The sequence below is a fragment of the Mirounga angustirostris genome, unplaced genomic scaffold, assembly GCF_029215605.1.
Source record: "Mirounga angustirostris isolate CCGP_5_RB_7025 unplaced genomic scaffold, mMirAng1.0.hap1 SCAF_3, whole genome shotgun sequence".
Lineage (NCBI taxonomy): Eukaryota > Metazoa > Chordata > Mammalia > Carnivora > Phocidae > Mirounga > Mirounga angustirostris.
The window spans coordinates 34,708,181-34,729,053 of NW_026991711.1; the positions used below are offsets into that span (position 1 = coordinate 34,708,181).

General features: G+C 32.9%; 1 protein-coding gene across 3 annotated transcripts in view; it reads left to right on the top strand.

The window, feature by feature from the left end:
* DACH1 (dachshund family transcription factor 1) overlaps positions 1–20,873 on the top strand; it is a 426,112-nt gene that overhangs the window by 179,892 nt on the left and 225,347 nt on the right. For all 3 annotated transcript variants that reach the window (XM_064586010.1, XM_064586012.1, XM_064586011.1), the window contains exon 2: positions 385–500. In XM_064586010.1, coding sequence (XP_064442080.1) covers positions 385–500 — 116 coding nt within the window. The remainder of the gene's footprint in view (positions 1–384; positions 501–20,873) is intronic.

Consider the following 20,873-nt stretch of genomic DNA (forward strand, 5'->3'; position numbering starts at 1 on the left):
TTGGTTTTTAAAAGTCTCATAAATCAATAGCAGGCTGACTGTAATAATTATTACAAGTTAGTGCATAATTTTCGTGCTGAAGGCTGCATGCAGAACTTTAGCATATGCAAACGAGGCAATTCAAACTGTGTATAGATATTAATATGAAGAAGCAGGTAACGAGGTGCAGGCTATGAATTATGCATCAAGAGTGGCTGATCTTCAATGAGGAAAATGAATTCAGCATGTAATCTAATTAGTGATGGAAGTCTATTACATCTAACTGCAAAAGCAACCGTCCTTGAAACAAATTTATTTACAGTCCATGTTACCACTTGAAACAACTTTGAAATGATGTGTAAGACAACAGCTTAATTGTAAAAATTTTTTGTTTGTTTGTTTCAGTTCTAGACCTGGAAGGCCTCCTAAGAGGACTCAAAGTGTCACCTCCCCAGAGAACTCTCATATCATGCCACATTCTGTCCCTGGCCTCATGTCTCCTGGGATAATCCCACCAACAGGTAAGAATACTACCCATTTATACCAAAAACATTAAAAGTCAGCCAATGTCATAGTTCTTATATATGTATATGTATGTTTACATAGATATTTATACCCATCAATTGTGTTTTGTGCACACTAACATTATGTTACCGATGAGAATTTCTTGCAAAACTGCATTAGGGTTATCATCATTTCTTCATTTAAAATAAAATGAAAGGAGCTAAATCGAGCACAGTGCTAGGAGTGATTCTAATTAATCCTCTCACTAATTTCAAACAACAAATTATTATCCCTATTTTCCTGGTAAGTAATCAAAGCTAGGAGAGAATCAAGTGACTCTCCCAAGGTCAATTAGCTTGTAACTGTTAGTGGTTATTCAAATTCAGGTCTCTGGATTCTAAATTTATGTTTTCATTCATAAGAACTCCGAAAGAGACTGAAATGCACCCAAACAAGACAGTAACTATGTCAATAAAATATCTCCTCTATTTTTTCAAACTACAGTGTGAATACATTTCCATTAGAAACATCTGAAAGATGGTCACTTCTGGAATTTTAAAAATGTGCAAGAAAAAAGAATAGTCTTGACTGCATAAGTTCCATACCACAAACAACTTTAATAATGCACTATATACGAAAATAACTCATTTGATTCTACCCCTTGGATGTGTTCATTGAGTCTTTTATTTACTTAACACGTTTGCCCACTTTCCATGTTTCATCTAAACCAATGAGCAAATTAAAATAATAATTACAGTGATTTTATTTATATTCATTCTTACCATCACCAGGAGATTATTGAGGAGATATACATATAAACACAATTGCCATGTAACACAAACTGATACAGGAAGAATAATCTGGCAAGATGAGGAGAGAGTCTTCCTCTTGTCTCTGAATTCCCGTATCAGTGTTTTCTTTTATTTTGTAACATTTCTCTTTCTCTATGCTATGATACCATTATGGATAATCTGATTTCATATTCCAAATTTGGTAGAAAGCTCTTTGAAGGCATGATTATTTTAATTCAACTTTATTTTTGTGAGAATGCCTGAACAGTTCTTTCACCTTTGTGGACCTTTATCAAACATCTGTTGAGTTGAATTTCAAACCATTTGTTCATTTTATATATTTAATCTTTTTCCAGTAAGGTACCATGGTATATACTTAACAGCAAATTATTTAAAGTGCCACAGAGAGTTGTATTTTTATGCTAATTTTGCAGATGAAAATTTGAGACAGAGAAAAATGAAATCAATAGCTGAAAATGACCCAATTACAGAACGAGTATCATCATTTCCATTTGTTTAATTAGTCGTGTTTCTCAAGTGATTGAATCCTACTGGCTGAAATTCTAATTCTAAATTTGAGATTCAGAAAAGAAATAGGCAGTGCTTTGTTAAATTTAACTGTTTTTATTTAGATAAAATTTCCTGATCTGAAAATTTGGCGATTTTTTGGTACCATATAGCCTAGATGTAACTAAAATCTTAACTGTTCATGTTTTATGCTTGAAAGACTCAGGTGTGCTAGAAGAAAGAATTGTTGACTTAATTAACTTCTCAATGAACTGTGTTATGGGGATTTTAAAAAATCATTTTAATAATCATTATTCTGTATTTGAAAATTTTGCGTTGCAGTTATCTTATGGGTGAAACGTATTTTAGATTGTATTCATATTAAGATAGGGAAGATCTGGTTCCAAATCATCAACATCATCAACATTTAATCTTTTGAGGGGAAGACAATAAATAGTTTGTTATCAAAATAGTGAAGAAATAAGATGATTTCATCACAGTCTAAGTATAGCAACACCTCACATAGTTAACAGCATCATGTAACTTTAGGGTAAGTAAAGTTTCTAAGTGATGATCATATGCCAAAACTGAAAATCAAAATATTAAGTTATTTTCCATAGACCCCTTTCTGAAATATATAATTCCCTGGCTTGGTGAACAGAGACACCGAAGATAATTTAAACTTGACTCATTATTATGGACATTCATTTTTGAAGTAGGATCAATTTCATGTATTTTAGTTGCTGTGATGTTCTTCTCAAACATGTTTTTTGTTGTTGTTGTTGTTGTTTGTTTGTTTACTTTTGTTCTTCTTAGTATGTCATGAACCCAGAAAACAGAATTTCTTTCAAGCTTATTATGCATTATATTGAAAAAGACCTTAAAGAGTCATGTTCTAGAAAATTTGTTTTAGATGAGGAAATAGAGGCTCATCAAGAGGGTAAAATGGACTGAAAAGTAGGTTTTGAACAGCTCAGTGCTCTATAGAGCCCAGCGAATGACTTTAAGACATGGGGAGCATGGCCTTACTATTAGCTATTTCACTTACTTTCTTTTTTATTTGTTTGTTTCAAGTTTTTATTTAAATTTTAGTTAGTTTACATGTAGTGTAAATTTTAGTTAGTTAAATTTTAGTTAGTTTACATATAGTGTAATATTAGTTTCAGGAGTAGAATTTGTGTGTCATCACTTACATATAATACCCAGTGCTCATCACAAGTGCCCCCCTTAACACCCATCATCCCTTCAGCCCACCCCCCCACCCACCTTCCCTCCAGCAACCCTCAGTTTGTACTCTAGAGTTAAGAGTCTCTTATGGTTTGCCTCCCCTCTCTTTTTTCCTTTCTCCTATAAATTCCACATATATTTCACTTACTTTCAACTTTCAGAGATTATCCAAAGATTTATACCTGCCAGGAATTTGTTGCACATGAATTCTGTTATCTTAATATATTTGATGTGATTGCTTTTTCTGCACAAAATTTTTCTAGATGGAGAAGTTTAGATTTTAGTTGAACACAGACTAATATTTCCATCCCTTGGATTATTTACTCACTTTAAACATTAACTGGAAATCCAATGGTCTTAAAGAAATCTTATAGTTCTCAAAAGAGTGTACACTTTTCTCCCAAGGAGAACTTAGTGTATTCAGGGAATATGATTTACTATGAATATATAGAATTTTATGTGCCAGGACTTTATTTATATTTGCTACTTTCTTTTCTATATTCATGACTTTCTTTAAAAAAAAACACATTTTTTTTCTTTCTAAGATGGGGAATGTGAAGTGTGTTAGTTATTTTTTTAAACTTAATGAAGAAGTTACATATCAGTATTGTTGATATTAAGCAAAGTAGTTTGATGATGTTTCTACTATGTTTTTAACCTGTGGGTTTGGAATTTTAAAAATGTATTTCCAAGAGTCTATAGTTATATCAGTATCTTTAAAAGGCCTGGAAATCATGTTTCTAAAACTAGTAAAACAAACAAACAGCATTTAATCCTCAAGAAAACAAAGAAAGAAAACAAACAACCCCTGTCCCTAAAATCCCAAATCCTTTCTAAAATTTAAATTGTAACCTACTGTGAACATTGACCTGTACTTTTGGACTCACAGTATTACCATTTGAAAAGTATAAACAATGCAAACTTACCTTTGACGTTGCCAAAATTGGTCCTGTGAAAAAGAAAATTTATTAATTTTGACAAATTTATAAAAATCTATGAGTTTGTTCTTAATCATTCCCTCATGTTTTCTTTTCAAGAATTGAACATTGGAATTAAATGATAATCTTTCCTGGAGGCATCTGTTTTCTCAGGAAAAAAAGAAGACTATCTTTATGTTTTTTTTTTTTTTAAGTATTTTCCCAGCCCTAATATTATGTACTTAGGTATCTATAATTAAAAGAAAAACTTTGAGATTGCTTATCAAGTTTTTATTTGTTATTTTGGTCACTTGAGTGGGCTTGTGTGTAACCTTAGAAGGGGGCGTGGGCAGATGGTGATAATTTCCAAAATTTATGGTTGTCACAGGATGCCATGGCAACCAGAAGTGGAAGTTAATGAAAGAAAGAAGGCTCTTTGTAGAGTCTTACAACGCAATGCCCCCTGTAGTGCTCTCTACACTTATTTGGACTGAGTACATGTCATAAATCATTTTTGATAACAAATACCAGTTTGGAATAAATTTATCCTAGCAACAGAGTTCCAATAACATTCGTACTTTTTATAGAATTGTGTCCATTTTACAATTAAGGGAAGAGTTATTTAGGAATTCTAAATATTCCCCTCTTGTGCCAGGAGTGCAATTTGGCTAGTGTATTTGGCCAACTTCCTGATTTTTATCTTTAGGGCAGAATGCAAACTAGTTTTGAAATACAATTTTATATAAGTATTAAGAAGTAACTCGGTGAGACCCAAATAGTTGCATTTGACTTAGAAAAAAAAAACAATTTAAATATACGCAAACTGAATGAATGATTTATAGTTTTGCTTCTTGAGCATATCTTTCTCACTGTGACCTTGTCGGCACATAACCAATATGCATTCAAGATAAAGAAAGCAATTGTAAATACATGTGCATTATGCCTAAAAAGTAAGAACTTCTAAGCGCAATTTTACCATTTTGGAAAAAATACTAGACCAGGACAATGTTAATCCAAAGTTAATCCCATTGAAACATTCTTTTCTTAAAAAACAAAAAGATGATAGGAAAGTATTCTCATGTGTATTTGTAATTCAAAGAAGTATACCCAAAGTTTATATATTTTTATTTTTCTGGCTAAATGCTACTAACTAACCGGCAACAACATTTGAACTACCCCTTTTTGCATTATCAGCATTTGTAACATCTTAAATGCATTAAACATTTCCACTTCTGGGGAGAAAATTCATAGTATGGAAATGTGCCTTGTATTTTGAGAAGTTTATTAAAACAAATGCATTGTATTCCCTAGGGAGACTCACAAGTAAGGAAAACTGAAAAATGCACAAGTAAAACAGCCATGAGTGGATTGATTGTCTTCACTAATAAATTAAACATAACAATCTACTGAATGCTTTACTCAAAGAGTAAATATGATACAAACGATTTAAACCATTAATGTTATGTAGTATGTGTATGCATGCATTTTCATACATTTATATGTGGTAAACGTTTGTGAACTTCAATCACTAGACATTTTGAGGCTAGTGCATTTAACGTATCAGTATTTAATGCATGTTCCCTTTATGTTTTTCTTGAAGGGAAAAAGAAAATATCTTGTTTGGTTTTTTTTTTTTGAAAGGCCAGCTTAAACACTAGACTTCATCATATAACTTACTTAGTTTTAAAACTTTTACTGGATACTGTGTTGGTTACCTGGGGCTGCTGTAACAAATTATCCCATCCTTTGGTGACTTAAGTAAATGAAAATTTGTTCTCTCATAATTCTGTAGAAATCCAACATTGGTATCATTCTGCCAGATCAAGGAGTCAGCAGGGCCACACTGCCTCTGGGGGCTCTTGGGGATCCTTTGTTCCTTGACTCTGAGCTTCTAGTAACTGCCAGCATTTCTTCTTGGTTGGTAGTTCCCTCCCTCTAATTTCTGCCTTTTCCTGTGTGTGTGTGTGTGTGTGTGCACGCGCAGGCACAGGTGTATAAAATTCCGCCTCTCTTGTAAGGACATTTGTGAACATATTTAGACCTCATTAGATAATCCAGGCGAATATTCTCATCTCGAGATCCTTAACATAATCACGTCTGCAAAATATCTTTTTCCATAGAAAGTGGCGTTCATAGGTTCCCTACATGAGGATATGGGCATAAACTGAGGGTCATATTAGCTTACCACTTCTGGCAAGTCGCTGGGTGAGGTACTCTGAAGGGCCGAAGCGTGGTGTTGTAGACATGCGTTTGGGAGATTTTTGTGATTTTTGTTCGCTGTGGTATCCCAGTATGTAGACTACTGCTTGCCACAGAAGCAGATATTGAAAATAAATATTTGTTCAATGAATATGGCTAATATATGTTTAGTAAAGGATTTCTGAAATGAATTATTAGGCTTCCAAGTTGCAAATTTAAACAGTGGTGTTACATAATGTACTTTAAAAATCCTATTAAGCATGGGTTAGACTCCAGATTAAAGACTCAGAGGGTAGAGCCTAAAGGAGGTGTACTAAGTAAATGGAGGGCTTTAATTCATTTGTTTATAGGTTATGATGGCTACATTTAAGTATTATCATCAACACTTGATGAAATTTATATCTCCAAATTGATACTCTAGAGAAGCAATATTTATGGAAATAAATGGCAACATAGAACTCATTAGTCTTTAAAATTCCTGCATATTATATACTATATTATATGGTTCTTAAGGATTGGAATCCTCATTGTGCCCACAGTATCTTGATATAGAATTAGTTTAATACATATATGAATAAAATATAGCTCATAATTTAACTAAGTGTACATACAGCTTTGGTATGAGGAACTATATAATAAATATATTTACTTTATCAAATTTGTAATATGTATTAGAATCAAGCATTTCAGTCCAATCACAATATGCCCCGGGTCTATTACTTGCATAATAGAAATTCATAAATGTCTTTTTTTCTAAGCTTTTAGAGCAAAGATCTGTTATTTTGAGATTTAATTAAGTAACCACATATTACTAGACTTCTGGACAGGCCTCCCATCTACTTAATTTAGAAGAAAATTACAGCCCTTTCCGTAATTTGTTTCTCTCTTCCAAGTTTCTATTGAGTTCTGTGTTCTTACATGCCTACACTGGGCCATAGTATGTGTTATAATCTACTTACACTTCTCTCTCAGTAGATTTGAAGTAATGAAGTTGCTAGTATCCGTAATTGACTAATTGCAAGGCATTATTTGCTTCTTTTTTAGTAATATGATGCCTCCTTTGACAGAAGAGAAGTTTATTTACATTAAGAAAAGCAAATAAGATTTGAGTCAACTTTTGATTATGATAGTGGATGGTGTGTGGATTAGTTGGGGCTTTGTGGATCGAATAAGATTATCTCATTCCCTTCTAATTATAAAACTTGATGATTCTATTTCATTTTACTTTGAATTATCCTTCCAAACTTGACATGGATCCTTTCTAGTTAAAAAATATCCATCTTTCTGGGTCTATATTCTTATATATTTTTATTGTTTTAAAAATTATTTTAAAAAACTACTTTTGAGATGAATGCTTCATATTTATAGGTTATCAAATTTTTTGTTACATGTTCATTCGTGGATGGAATAGTTAACTCATGGGTAGAACAATGGCTAGAGTAAGCTAGCAAATACTTTTTTTCAGTTGAAAGAAATTTTTAAATGCTTTTTCCTCCTTTGTTCTCTTTGCCCTTCTTTCACAAGTACTCCATGAAGGGGTACATAGCTGCAAAATTAATAGATAGGAGGAAATGACAATCCTATGGCCATGGTAGGATTTGGAGCCAAAGGTAGTAAAAATAGTATTATTTTAACGTAAAGATCATCACAAATGGTAGTAGAAAGACATGAACTCTTAAAGGGATTTAAATGAGACTTTGGCCTTTACCACAAATTACTTTGATTTGACTTTCCAATTTAAAAAATAAAGTCCCCAAAAGAGGAGTCAGTTCTTAAAAATCGTAGGAATCTTCCAACCAGACTACTTTTTAAATACGTAATAATTAAGTCAAATGTTTTGATCCTTCATTCCTTCATTGATATACAAGAATGTTTTTATTATATCAAAATTCTTTTTCTCATTGAATCGCCATGAATGTCAAATGATACAATTTGTAGTAACATTCTGAAAATGAAGTTAAAGTATTATTATTGTAATTGAACTGGCTGATCCAGGTGTTATTGATTATTACTGCTGACTTTCTTTCCTTCCTTCCTTCCTTTCTTTCTTTTTTTCTCTCTCTTTCTCTTTCTTTCTCTCTCTCTCTTTCTCTTTCTTTCTTTCTTTCTTTCTTTCTTTCTTTCTTTCTCTCTCTTTCTCTTTCTTTCTCTCTTTCTTTCTTTCCTTCTTTCCTTCTTTCTTTTTTCTTTCTCTTTCTTTCTCTCTCTCTTTCTCTTTCTTTCTTTCTCTTTCTTTCTTCTTCTTTCTTCTGTCTTTCTTTTCTTCTTTCTTTCTTTCTTTCTTTCTTTCTTTCTTTCTTTCTTTCTTTCCCTTCTTTCTTTTTCTTTCTTTCTTTCTTTTTCTTTCTTTCGAGAGAGTGTCCACACAAGTAGTGGCAGGTGCGGGGGGAGCTGAGGGAGAGGGAGAGAGAGAATCTTAAGCAGGCTCCACACCCAGCACAGAGGCCAACACAGGCCCTGATCTCATGACCCTGAGATCATGACCTGAGCTGAAATCAAGAGTCATTTGCTTAACTGACTGAGCCACCCAAGTGCCCCTTATTTTCTATGCTCACATCAACACCACTGGATTTAAGAAAAAAATGATAACTTTAAAAAATATAGAGCTTAGGTTTAGAAAGTCTCAGTTTGGCAAATTATTCAAATTCATATAAATGTACTCTTTAGAGTACACTAAAATTTGTTATTACATGTTTACTTTTCAGGATTTAATGACAATGAGTTCTTTTTATAAATTTTCATCTGTGAGCAGAATAAGCTGTATGGATATGAAATGTCATTGGTACTGTTATATGTTTAAACTGTGATATTTTGCTTTCAGAAATATGCATACTACAAATGGTAGTAGACCTTAAAAATGGAGATTGCTCTGAATTGATTACAGCTGTATGCTGTGCTATTTAATTGTTGCAAATGAATTGACATATACTGTAAACAATGAAGCTGGTTTTCAAAATGATAAAACTGTAACCTAATTCAATAAATTGAATCAGATTACACAAACACTTTTGCACTTCATTAAGGAAGTAGTCAGTATAATTAATGTGAGAGCTTTTTATCATGTTCACTTGTTGATATATGGCTAAGGATATATACACAGTAGACTAAACTCTTTCAAGATCTTTGTGCCGTTTTACATTTTAACTAAAGCTGCCAGAAGCCTTATTCCTAGAGAAGACCACCATGGATTTAATTCTTTTATCTTTGTTGGTATTGGAATACAATGAGTAGGTTTTGATTCTTTTTAAAGGACATGTATTTTCCAAACAACATGGTATTGTGATGTTGCTCCTCCTAACCTAGAACCAAAAAGTCTGGCTTTCATTCTCTTCAGCACTTGCTAGCAATGTGGTCTTGACTAACACTATCTGGCCTCAACTGTTCAATTATCACAAGGTAGGTACTGCTACCTCAGACGTCATTTTAGAAGGAAAAAAAATGCTAAGAGACTTGTTCAAAGCTTCACTATTATGTGATAGAGTTAGTTTTCAGTTCAAGTTTTCTAACTCCAGTTTACTGGTTATTTTCCTACATCAAGCTGCCTTCTGAAATACTTTATCATCCACAAACCAAACACCATAAGATCTGCCGTATCTCCTACCTGACAGGACTTTGTGAAGAAGCTAATGTAGCACAAAATGCTTTGCAAAGTCTTATAGAGCAAGATGTCATCTGATATTTAGTTCTATTATGATGATTTTCAAAACAGGACTTATGCCTGTTCCAAATAGAATACCAGTTATATATCTCTCTGAGCATAACAGTTCTGGGAATAATGGGCCCTTTCCCATATTTATGGCATCAGATTATAATCATTTCCTCTGTTTTTTAAAAAATTGTTTTTGTATCTTCCAATTAGCTCAAATAAAAATATTTTTCTCCCAATAAAATCCTCTTATGTCAATGATTACTTTTTGATCATCATGATATATATAATTTTATGATTCATAATTTCCTATGTCAGCCCTTTGATAGAATACCATTTTATCAAACATATTCCCATTAGTTTTCATTTAAGAAGTGCAATGATGAAAGACTTTTTCTAAATAGGTATTTTCTAATGATTTGAGTCTGCTTCCTGGGAGGTAAGGATATGACTTAAAGAAACGGTATTGAGTTTTTAAGGATTAAAAGGAGTGTCAAACTCTTTGTCTATTCCACAGTGCTATGAAATTATAAGTTGCTATTTTGGGTTAAACTTAAAAATGTGATGCTATATCACCAATATTCTCTTTAAACATGTATACTATTCAATATTAAAATCAAGTGTTTAATCCTTCAGTAATGCATGATTTCCTAGAAGTCAATTTTTGAGGTATTCTTTTGTCTATTAAAACATCTAGTTGGAAACTATTTTCTATATGTGAAAATGTAGCATTGTGAAGGTTTTCAAAATCTCCTCTCCTATTTGGATATCTTCATTCATCTTTGAAAGCAGGAAATGACCTTTGTATTATCTATTATAGCACTTAACGAAATCCTTCTATGGAATTATATTTGGGGGAGGACTTTCAGAAGAATAGCATGGAACCATGTTGAGTCAGGTGAATATAACTGCAAATATCTCTAATTTCAAGAAAATTAATTTCTTAATATTCCAATATAATAATATTTTGAAGTTATTTGAGCATGAGATTCATCTCATCAAATATAACCTTTAAGTTACTTATTGAATAAATTACATTTAAGGATACCATTCCAAGAGAACCCGTTACCATATGACCTGTCCATATGAGTTGTCTTTTTGATTTATAATGGCAATTGCTTTCTCGGCATGGATTTCATGACATAATAATATTCTATGAATTTTTGAAATTACAGTGAGCTTCACATCAATCATCTATAATAAAAGACTGTATGTATCAATGAGAGAGGACTACTGGAAGGTAAACATCTTAGAAATATGAACTTCCCCGAAATGCCAATATTGTTATTTTAATGAAACAGGCAGGCTGCTGCTTTTGAAATTCTCTAAATTGATCATAAAAGTGGTCAACATCATCCCTCCCATTAGTGCACTATCTCATATTCTCAACAGTAATATTCATTTTCCCTTGAATGTGTCAACTGTCCATCCAGCTAATTTTGCCTAGACTGCTGTTGTTCTTGGCCTGAATTCAAGGAAATCTATTGCTTCTGGGGTTCCTAGGCATTAATGTCTTGAATTTCAGGATTATAATTAAACACATGTGACATGGACTACCATTATCTGTCCGTGTTTCTTTTATCTGTAAGAATCAGAGATGTTGAAAGTGAGATCTTAGCAATGTGAAAAATTGAGTATGCTGCTCCACTGTTTCTTTAGTGTGTCTTTACAAAATATTACTGAATATTTTGAGTTATAGTCTTCTACAAGTAAATATTTATTCCCATTCTATTTGAAAAAAAAAAAATCTGTACCTAGAATTTGCTATCAGCAGCTACTTCATTTTTTACTTAATCTCACTTCATTTTGTTCCTAAAGCACCACATTAATAAGCATGTGTAATTCTTCCCTAATTTGACATATTTTTATGTCATCTTTTCATTACTAATCATTACATTTTCAACTGACTCCTTATTTCCTCTATAAGTTAGCATGGGTTTCTTAAAGTGAAATGTGCCTTTGTTAAGTAACACATTTGGAAATCTTATGAATACATTCAAAGAGAGCTTTACTTTTTAAAACACATTTTTAAAAGCTTATTCTAATTTATCTTAATCACGTGGCTTAGAAGCCATATTGCCAATAAGCCATGGCCATATTGCAGATGTAAAACACACACAAAAAGAATATTTTTGCATGTGAAAAAATATTTGAAATTTGCTTCAAAATAGTTGCTTGAATTTATCTACATAGTACTTCTTGTTACATGTTTCTCTTATAGGTATAATTGCAGTTAAAATGTAGATTTACTATAAGACTTTGTGCATAGTCTACGTAAAGAAACAAATCTAACTTTTCAAATACATATACATTTTACTGACAAATTTCAACTATTTTTATACATGGAATCAATATATATGCCTATAATTTTCACTACTGTAATCTTCAGTTGCTAGCTCAGTATATGGTCAAAACATTGTTAAATTAAAAATAATTTAATAAATCAATATAGCTAACTGGTTAAAATAAGGAGGAGTACAAACACTTACTGAGTAACTACTACATGGTAGGAACTTAGCTAATTCCTAAATATGTAATTTATTTCTCCTGTCAAATTATGAAGGAAGTATTCTTTATCCCATTTTCCATATAAACAAACTAAGGCACACATAATTTAAATAACTTGCTCAAATTGAAGAGAAGAGCTCACTTGGGGATTGAACTCAGCGATGGATAATTATAAACTCTATTTTCACTGTTCTGTCCATACTATTTCCAGGGAATGCAATAATTTCTTTAGATACCACCTATATTTTGAGCACAGTTGAAACAAGTTGAATTGAAATAAAGTTACTTTTTTTTTTAAGCATAGACTCAAATCTTTACAGAACACTTCAAATTTTCATGGACATGCTTTTTTTTTATTATGTTATGTTAATCACCATACATCATTAGTTTTTGATGTAGTGTTCCGTGATTCATTGTTTGCGTATAACACCCAGTGCTCCATTCAGTATGTGCCTTCTTTAATACCCATCACCAGGCTAACCCTCCCCCCACCCCCCTCCCCTCTAGAACCCTCAGTTTGTTTCTGAGTCCATAGTCTCTCATGGTTCATGCTTAATGTGAAAACATTTTCACAACACAGCACAGCACAATGATTTTTCATGTCCAACATATTGAACATAAATCAAATTCTTGTAGGCATTCTACTTACTAGTCTATGTTATAGTATTGCCTTTGATGAAATTTCTCTGCTAATATGGGGTGGAAGCTTAAGTACTATTTAAAAAATAGTTATGGGGCACTTGGGTGGCTCAGTTGGTTAAGTCTCCAACTCTTGATTTCAGCTCAGGTCATGATCTCAGGATCATGAGATCAAGCCCTGCGTCCACGCTGAGCATGGAGCCTGCTTAAGATTCTCTTTCCTTCCCTCTCTCTCTCTCAAAAAAATATATAATAAAAATAGTTATATTTTAAAGGGTTGAGATGTTCAGTGCCATGATTTGGGAGCTTAGTATAGGAGGCAGCAAAAAAGTAGAGTGAGAGATGTTGAAAATTATATTTTAAAACTCATGATCAAATTTAATTGCTTCATAAGCCACAATGTTTGAATTTTAATTCAAACATAATTATGACTGACAATTGGAACTTGGCTATCCCTTTATTAAGTGTTTGTGGAAAAATCTATTAATCCTTTTTTTTTTTTTGACATTGAACTTTGCTAAATAATGTAATGTTAACTGGCTAAGAAGTTGTTTATGCTATTAAAGTATTTCTAAACTTTATAAATACTTAAGCACATATAGTTTACCTGAAAGTACCAAGCAAACTATTTTACCCTAAATAATTAAAAAATAATTTTTAATATTTTTAGTAATTAAAAAAACCTTACCTTTTATTAATCATTCACTCTGGTGAGTCTTCATTTGCCTTATTCTTTATTTATAGTAAATCTCTGTGTTATTACTTATTCGTGTAGTTGATAAATCACATGGTTGAAGTAATGTAACAATTGGCATCGAAGGGCAGTTTAGTGTGGACTCTGACTCCAAGAATTATAGAAATACTTTTCACTACATTTTATCAAACACGGAACTGTTTGATATAATTTGGCCAAAATGTTGAAGCTATATTTCAACAATTTACTTCTTAAGTTATTATTGTTAACATTTTGGAAAGTGTAAGTCCACTATGTCATGTGACATGTATTTCCTTTTTGAGTCCTTGTTCACCTACCTACTAAATATGTACCAGAATATCCAATGTCTTGCTACTTTTCAAAATGCGGTGAACCAGTTGTTTATAAATATACTGTAACCATCTCAGGATTATTTTAAAGAAAATATGATGAATTCACAGTTCCATCATTAGTATCACTGCGAGTTTCATATCAATCTTCAGAACCTAGTTTCTGATTCTTTCTTTTTCCTCTTTGCGTTATATCCATAATAATTGTGGGCACTTGAATTTTTACAATTTCACATTAAGATCTCAGTGAACAAAGAATAGAAATCATTTCAATAATTTATGGCTATTTAGCACTTCAATTCTACATTTATTTTGTTATTCTGCTTCATCCTGTTTCCAAAGGGGGGGGGGTTGTTTCTGAAATTCACAAAAAGTTTAGTCTTCGTAGAAAAATGAAACTACAGAATTTTTTATTTTACATTGAACCTCAAAATCCAAATGAAAGATTTGAATATTAGGACCTTGACTTGACTCACCTCTGCTTAATTTTGACAGTTGTCTTAAAGTGAATTTAGTGTTTAATGAAATTTTCTGGACTGATAACTCAAGACCTGAAGGGAACAATTCTAGTAGTGAGAAAGTAATTTTCTGGCCTAATTACACCTTCGACCTCACTACAAAGTCTGTCAACAAAAGTGCCAGGTTTGATCATGATTTTTTTTGACGTGTATTCACCAATCTACTTCACACAGGAGACTTTTAACAATAGCATTTGGTATTTGCAACCTACCTAAGATTTTACATCTGGGAATCAAACCTCAATGTACTGTTGCCAATAAGCAATTCACTTAAATCCCTTTTAGATTTGAAAACCTATATGAGTATTAATGAACTTTACATATTGCTCTCTTTGGAAATCTGCATGGCTATATTTTTAGAGATGACCATGCAAATCATGTCAAGTATTAACAAATGAATGATGAATTGGTTTAAAAAAAAATGAACAACTAAAGTCTCTGGAATCTCTATTTCTTATCTATATTCACTCTAAAAGCCTAGTAGAATTTGAGTATCTAATAGTTCAGAATCTATAAAACTGTGTTCTAAATTAAGGGGATAGGGGTCCTTGATTAACCTAACCACTAAATATATTTATGCCATTGGCAATACCCTTAGATTTCCGAGCCTCCATTTTCCTATATTTCAATGATGTAATAGTTTATGTTAATTGTTTAGTTTTTAACCCTTGAATCCTTTTTCCAATAACCCTTGGACTAGAGACATTTAACCTCTGCGTTAATCTGTCCATGTTTTTTGTTATGAACCCAAGTCTGATTCCCAAACCTGCATTGTTACCCTCTCAACCTAGTTTTTGCTTACTCCTCTTCCTTTTCTCCCTTTTCTTTCTTTTCTTTTTAAAGATTTTATTTATTTATTTGAGTGAGAGAGAGTGAGAGCGCTCAAGCAGGGAGGGGGCAGAGGGAAAGGGACAAGCAGACTCCCTGCTGAGCGGGGTTCAATCCCAGGACCCCCAAGATCAGGACCTGAGTCAAAGTCAGATGCTCAACAGAGTCACCCAGGTGCCGCTCCTTTTTTTTCTTAAGTTTTATTTAAAACAGTTTAAATGTCAAGATTATTAATAAAACCTTGTGTTTAGCAGAGGCTAAAATCTGATTAGAGAAACAAAGTAGCAAAAGTTAACTGATTAATGTTCCTGAATTATTGTTTCTACTGCTTCTGATTTTAATTCTTCCATCTACTTTTCTCAGTTGGAGAGGTTACACACACACACACACACACACACACACACAGATCGCTAATTTCTAAATAAGTAAGGGATATATAGTTATTAAATAAAGTATCTTAAACTCACTGCTAATCTAAAGTAAGTTTTTGTTATATTTGTTATCATAAAACATACTCATAACAATCAGAAGTCATTTGTGTAATGTATACTTTAGAAATGATCATTAATATATTCAACAGATATTTGTCATGAATTTTAGGAGTTACAAAGATGAATGATATTGCCACTCAATAAACTGTAATTGAAGGTACAAAGTGCTAATTACCAAAAGAGCTGTACAAAAGTACTATAGGTTTTCTAAAAAGGAAGAGAAAGCCAGAGGTTAAGGGGATGATTGTTGTCATCATTGGGGAAAGTGGTTTTGATTTGACTTAAAAATTCATTTGTATAACACAAGTGTGTGAAAAATAAATTCAATAGCATTTTTTTGTGAAATAATAAAGATGGGTTTTACATTGTTCATAGAGAGTGATGTGACTGAAGATTCAAGTCAATCATTGGCTGATTAATGAGTATGTAATTTTCAGATCATTGGAGTATTAATAATTGTTACCTATTGGGATTTATTATATTTTAGTTACCGAGTCCTCTTACATTTATTAGTTTATTTAATCTCTATAATATGTCTTTGGGTAGTTATTATGGTTTCCATTTTACAGATGAGTAAATTTTGGCACTGATTTTTCTTGCTCTAGACCGTTAACCTGACTGCTAAGCCTATCTCCTTAATCAGTTATGCAACAGCTTTGCATGCTTATCAGCAGCATTGTGTCCATTTAGGTTATTATATTTAATCATGATTAAAAAAAATGTATTCACCAATCCATTCCACGCCAGGTAGTTCAACAATTATATTTGATATTTTTATTTATTTTTTATGTTTTATTTTTTAAAGATTTTATTTATTCATTTGAGACACAGAGATACAGAGAGAGAGAAAGCATGAGCAGGGAGAGAGGCAGAGGGAGAGGGAGAAGCAGGCTCCTCGCTGAGCCAGGAGCCCGATGTGGGGCTCGATCCCAGGACCCTGGGATCATGACCTGAGCCGAAGGCAGACGCTTAACCATCTGAGCCACCCAGGTGCCCCACATTTGATATTTTTAACCGAAGTCCATTTTTTTACATTTGTGAATAAAACCTCAATGTACTATTACCAATATAGTGATTCATTTAAGTCCATTTTAAACTTGACAAATTATGAGGGTGCCAATAAGCTCTAAATATTGCACTGTTTTGACAGCAGCCTTGCTTGCCTAGACCATTTCAACAGTATTGTATCCATTTATGGTTATTATGTCTTGAGGAGTCATGATAGAAAACAACTGGTCCAAATTGTGTAATCAGAACTAGAAGTCATTTTATTAAGATTGTTTGGAGGAAATTAGGATATTTAGAGAAGAAATGGGGCTCAGGGGAAGCATGATCACTATTTTTGGATATTTAACAAAGGATACAGATTAATTCTCTATTGTTCTAGAAGGTAGGACTGGACAAATCACTGTCATTCATGAAATAGAAAGACTTATAGGCGAGAAAAAGTAAGTTCCAAACATTAGCTCATTGAAAAACCGTGTGTACTACCTGACTTTGATATCTTTAAATGCCTATTTAAATGCCTTAACTACTCTTTCCCAGGTGTGTTGTAGAGGGATTTTTGTTTACATTTAGGTTGATTTTATAAGTATTATTATTATTATCAGTTCTAAGATTCAATATGCTGACAAAATAAAAATAAACTTAATTTCAAAAAGTCATTTCGGCTAAAACTTTTCATTTGATATTTTATTTTGGAAATATAGTCCAGCCAGTTGCACAAGTTTATATTCCTTTTCAGCATGATGTACAAACACTAGAGTTGCTGAATTAGTTGTTTGAAATCTGAAATACACAGATTTGATTAAATCATAGTTATACATATTAATTTGAGTAATTTTATACATGATTGTCTATTTGAGTAATATTTCACTAATCATTCTATTGTGCAGAAATAGCTGTAACATTCCAAGGCACATTTTAAGTAATGTTCATTCTTCTTTCCTGATACTTAAACTTATCTTTTGGCACATCCAGGCAACAAAAGAATGAAAACAGTCTATTTCACCTAATACATTACATTTAAAAGGTCCCAGGAAGTCAGTTTTGCTATGTGCTAAGGTATTTTCCAGTGATTAAGTTCACAGTTACTCAAGATACAACAGTGTAGCAAAAGTATGTTACACTTTATAATAAACAATTAGTAAAAACTTACAGAGAGATGTTTAAATTTATCTTTTTGTTTTTCACTGTTTAGATCCTACTCAATAGTGATCTTACGTCCTTTTTTATTATCATCACTATTGTCCATAATTCTCTCCAAACCATTTTACATTCATCATTAGGTATTGGATATTTGCCCCTGAATTTCCTGTTGTCATTACAAACTTGTCAATGGCTAAAATTGAATCCATTATTATTTCTTCCATACCGAACTCATATGATTTCTCTGTTCTTCTTAATGGTGATTTCTGGTTTTAAATAATCACACCAGCTAAAGAACTAAGAGGGTTACTATCACTGCTAAGGCCATCCAACATAACAAAAAGCAGCTGACACAAAAAAATAGAAAATTATTTTAAAGGTTCATTTAGAGTTCTAACATTTTTTAAGCATTCATGTATTCTCTATGAACTCCCAACAGCTTTTAAAGGTATCTAACAAAATGCCAATTCACAGTTGAGGAAATCGGGCCTCAGGTTTGCTGTTCAGGGTCAGAACATCTAGGAAATGGCAGAGTAAAAACTGGAAACCAGGGCGCCTGGGTGGCTCAGTCGTTAAGCGTCTGCCTTCCGCTCCAGGTCCTGGGATCGAGCTCCGCATCGGGCTCGAGCTCCGCATGGAGCTCCGCATCGGGCTCCGCATCGGGCTCCGCATCGGGCTCCAGCTCCTCATCGGGCTCCAGCTCCGCATCGGGCTCCCTGCTCCGTGGGAAGCCTGCTTCTCCCTCTCCCACTCCCCCTGCTTGTGTTCCCTCTCTCACTGTGTCTCTCTCTGTCAAATACATAAATAAAATCTTAAAAACAAACAAACAAACAACTGGAAACCATAACTCCATGCCTCTGCTTTTTCTACTGTATTCACTGAAAGGGCCAATATTTTCTCATGCCCTGACGTTTGCTTACCTTATTCTTAGTAAAAATAGAATAGTTTGTGATTTATAACTGTAGATTAAACTATTACTAAGATATTTCTAATGGTTAAACCTCAAATGAATATACATATTTTATGTCAGATCTGAAATACCGACATGCTATATGGTCAGAACTCTTGTATGTAATTATAACCCTTCTAACATTAAGCAGGTGACTGGACTAAATATAAGTCAGGCATAAAATGCCCTGCATGTAGCAACATAGTGAATCAAGCAAATCATCAAACGGCAGAGCTCATTCTGTGCTCTGGGCGATTTCGCCTGCCAGCACTTATACATCAAAACTTCACTCAATGTACGATTGATTTTATTGTATTTTGTTTATTTTTAATTCCCTACAGCAAGCTGTGTTAGTTTTGTAGAATGTTGTCTGCATCATTAGGTTCCTAAGAAATTATAGTTGTTTCAGTCATGGTTGACCAAAATATTATTCCCTTCTTATAGACCACGGATATTAGTTCTTGGATGGATACCACTGAGCTGAAATTGTGTAAGGCCAGGGCCTCAAATACACAGCACACACAGAGAAGGCATCGATGTTATTAGAAATATGAGCCTCCGAAAAATAATGCTGTAAAATCAGACAACCAGTGTCCATTAAAGATATTTTCCAGTTCAAGGAAAGAGGTTCAGATTAAAGTATGAAAGTCCAGTCTTAAGGCAGGAATGAATTCCTGTGTAAGATGATACATGTCTTCCTTTCACAGTTGCTTTTTATGTTGCTTTAAAACATGTCAAAATAATCCCCAACAGAGGAGCCTAAAAGGAATGTCAGCTCTGTGGTTATGTAAATCGAATTGAGTGCTTTACAGCAGGTTTAAGATTTTTATAACTCAGAAGTTGTTAACAGCCAGCTGGTTTGTATCTGTTTTTTATGGTTATTCTTGTCATATGCAGCCTCCACAATTTTTAATTATATTTTATGGTATGTGTTTTCCTCCTCTTGAATTCCTTAGCCACTCTTTGCTTCACAAGAGATTTTCCACTGGGAAGGGAGCAAGCACAGCAATGGGACTCCATCACTGGAAATCCAGTTGTGTAATTACTTACCACTAACAGCTCTACGGTGTGAAATTCAAGTAACTTTCCATTGCAAATATATAACCTTTCATTAGAGCATTGAAATTGCTTTAATGTAACAATACCTGCTTATAAGTTTGTGTGCCGCCCCTCCCTAGCAAAATAAAAATATGATTATGCCCCATCTTTGTATTCCAAGTTTTTAAAAAGTGATACGTAGAACTTTCTTTCTTTCTTTCTTTCTTTCTTTCTTTCTTTCTTTCTTTCTTTCTTTCTTTCTTTCTTTCTTTCTTCCTTCCTTCCTTCCTTCCTTCTTCTTTCTTTCTTTCTTTCTTTCTTTCTTTCTTTCTTTCTTTCTTTCTTTCTTTCTTTCTTTCTTTCTTTCTTTCTTTCCTCTCTCATTCTTGGGAGGTCTCTCTCTTTCTCCTTCCTGCCTGTCTCCCTCCTCCTCTCTTTCTTTCCCCTCTCTCTCACCCTTTGGGTATTCATCATGTAAATTAATTTCTGACGCAGGTAAGTTCTAAATGCATACTTTGTTTCCTAATTTCAATTACACAGAAATATAGTAACTTCCTTTATTTTATGGTTCTAAGAAGCTCATACTCTGGTTAAAAGCATTGCTTATATCCCCAAAGACATTAATGACTTTTCCTGAAATTTTTGACATCCTAATTGAAAAATTGGGCTAATATTCAGATTTGTCTCTTAAGAAAAATAAAGTGTTTTGAATTTGAAAAAAATATTTAAAAAATTAAAAATGTGAGCATTTATCAAGGAAATATTTGTGAGCTTGTTTCACGGAGACATTTTAGAGACTCCTAAATCTTTGAAATGATACACACTTTTTTTGGTTTAAGTCCTTTAGAAAGTGAAAATATGCCAGCCAAATTTATTCTTCAGATTACAGAATTTCCAGTTTTCAGAATACAATGGTGTAAGTTTTAGACATTTTAATAAT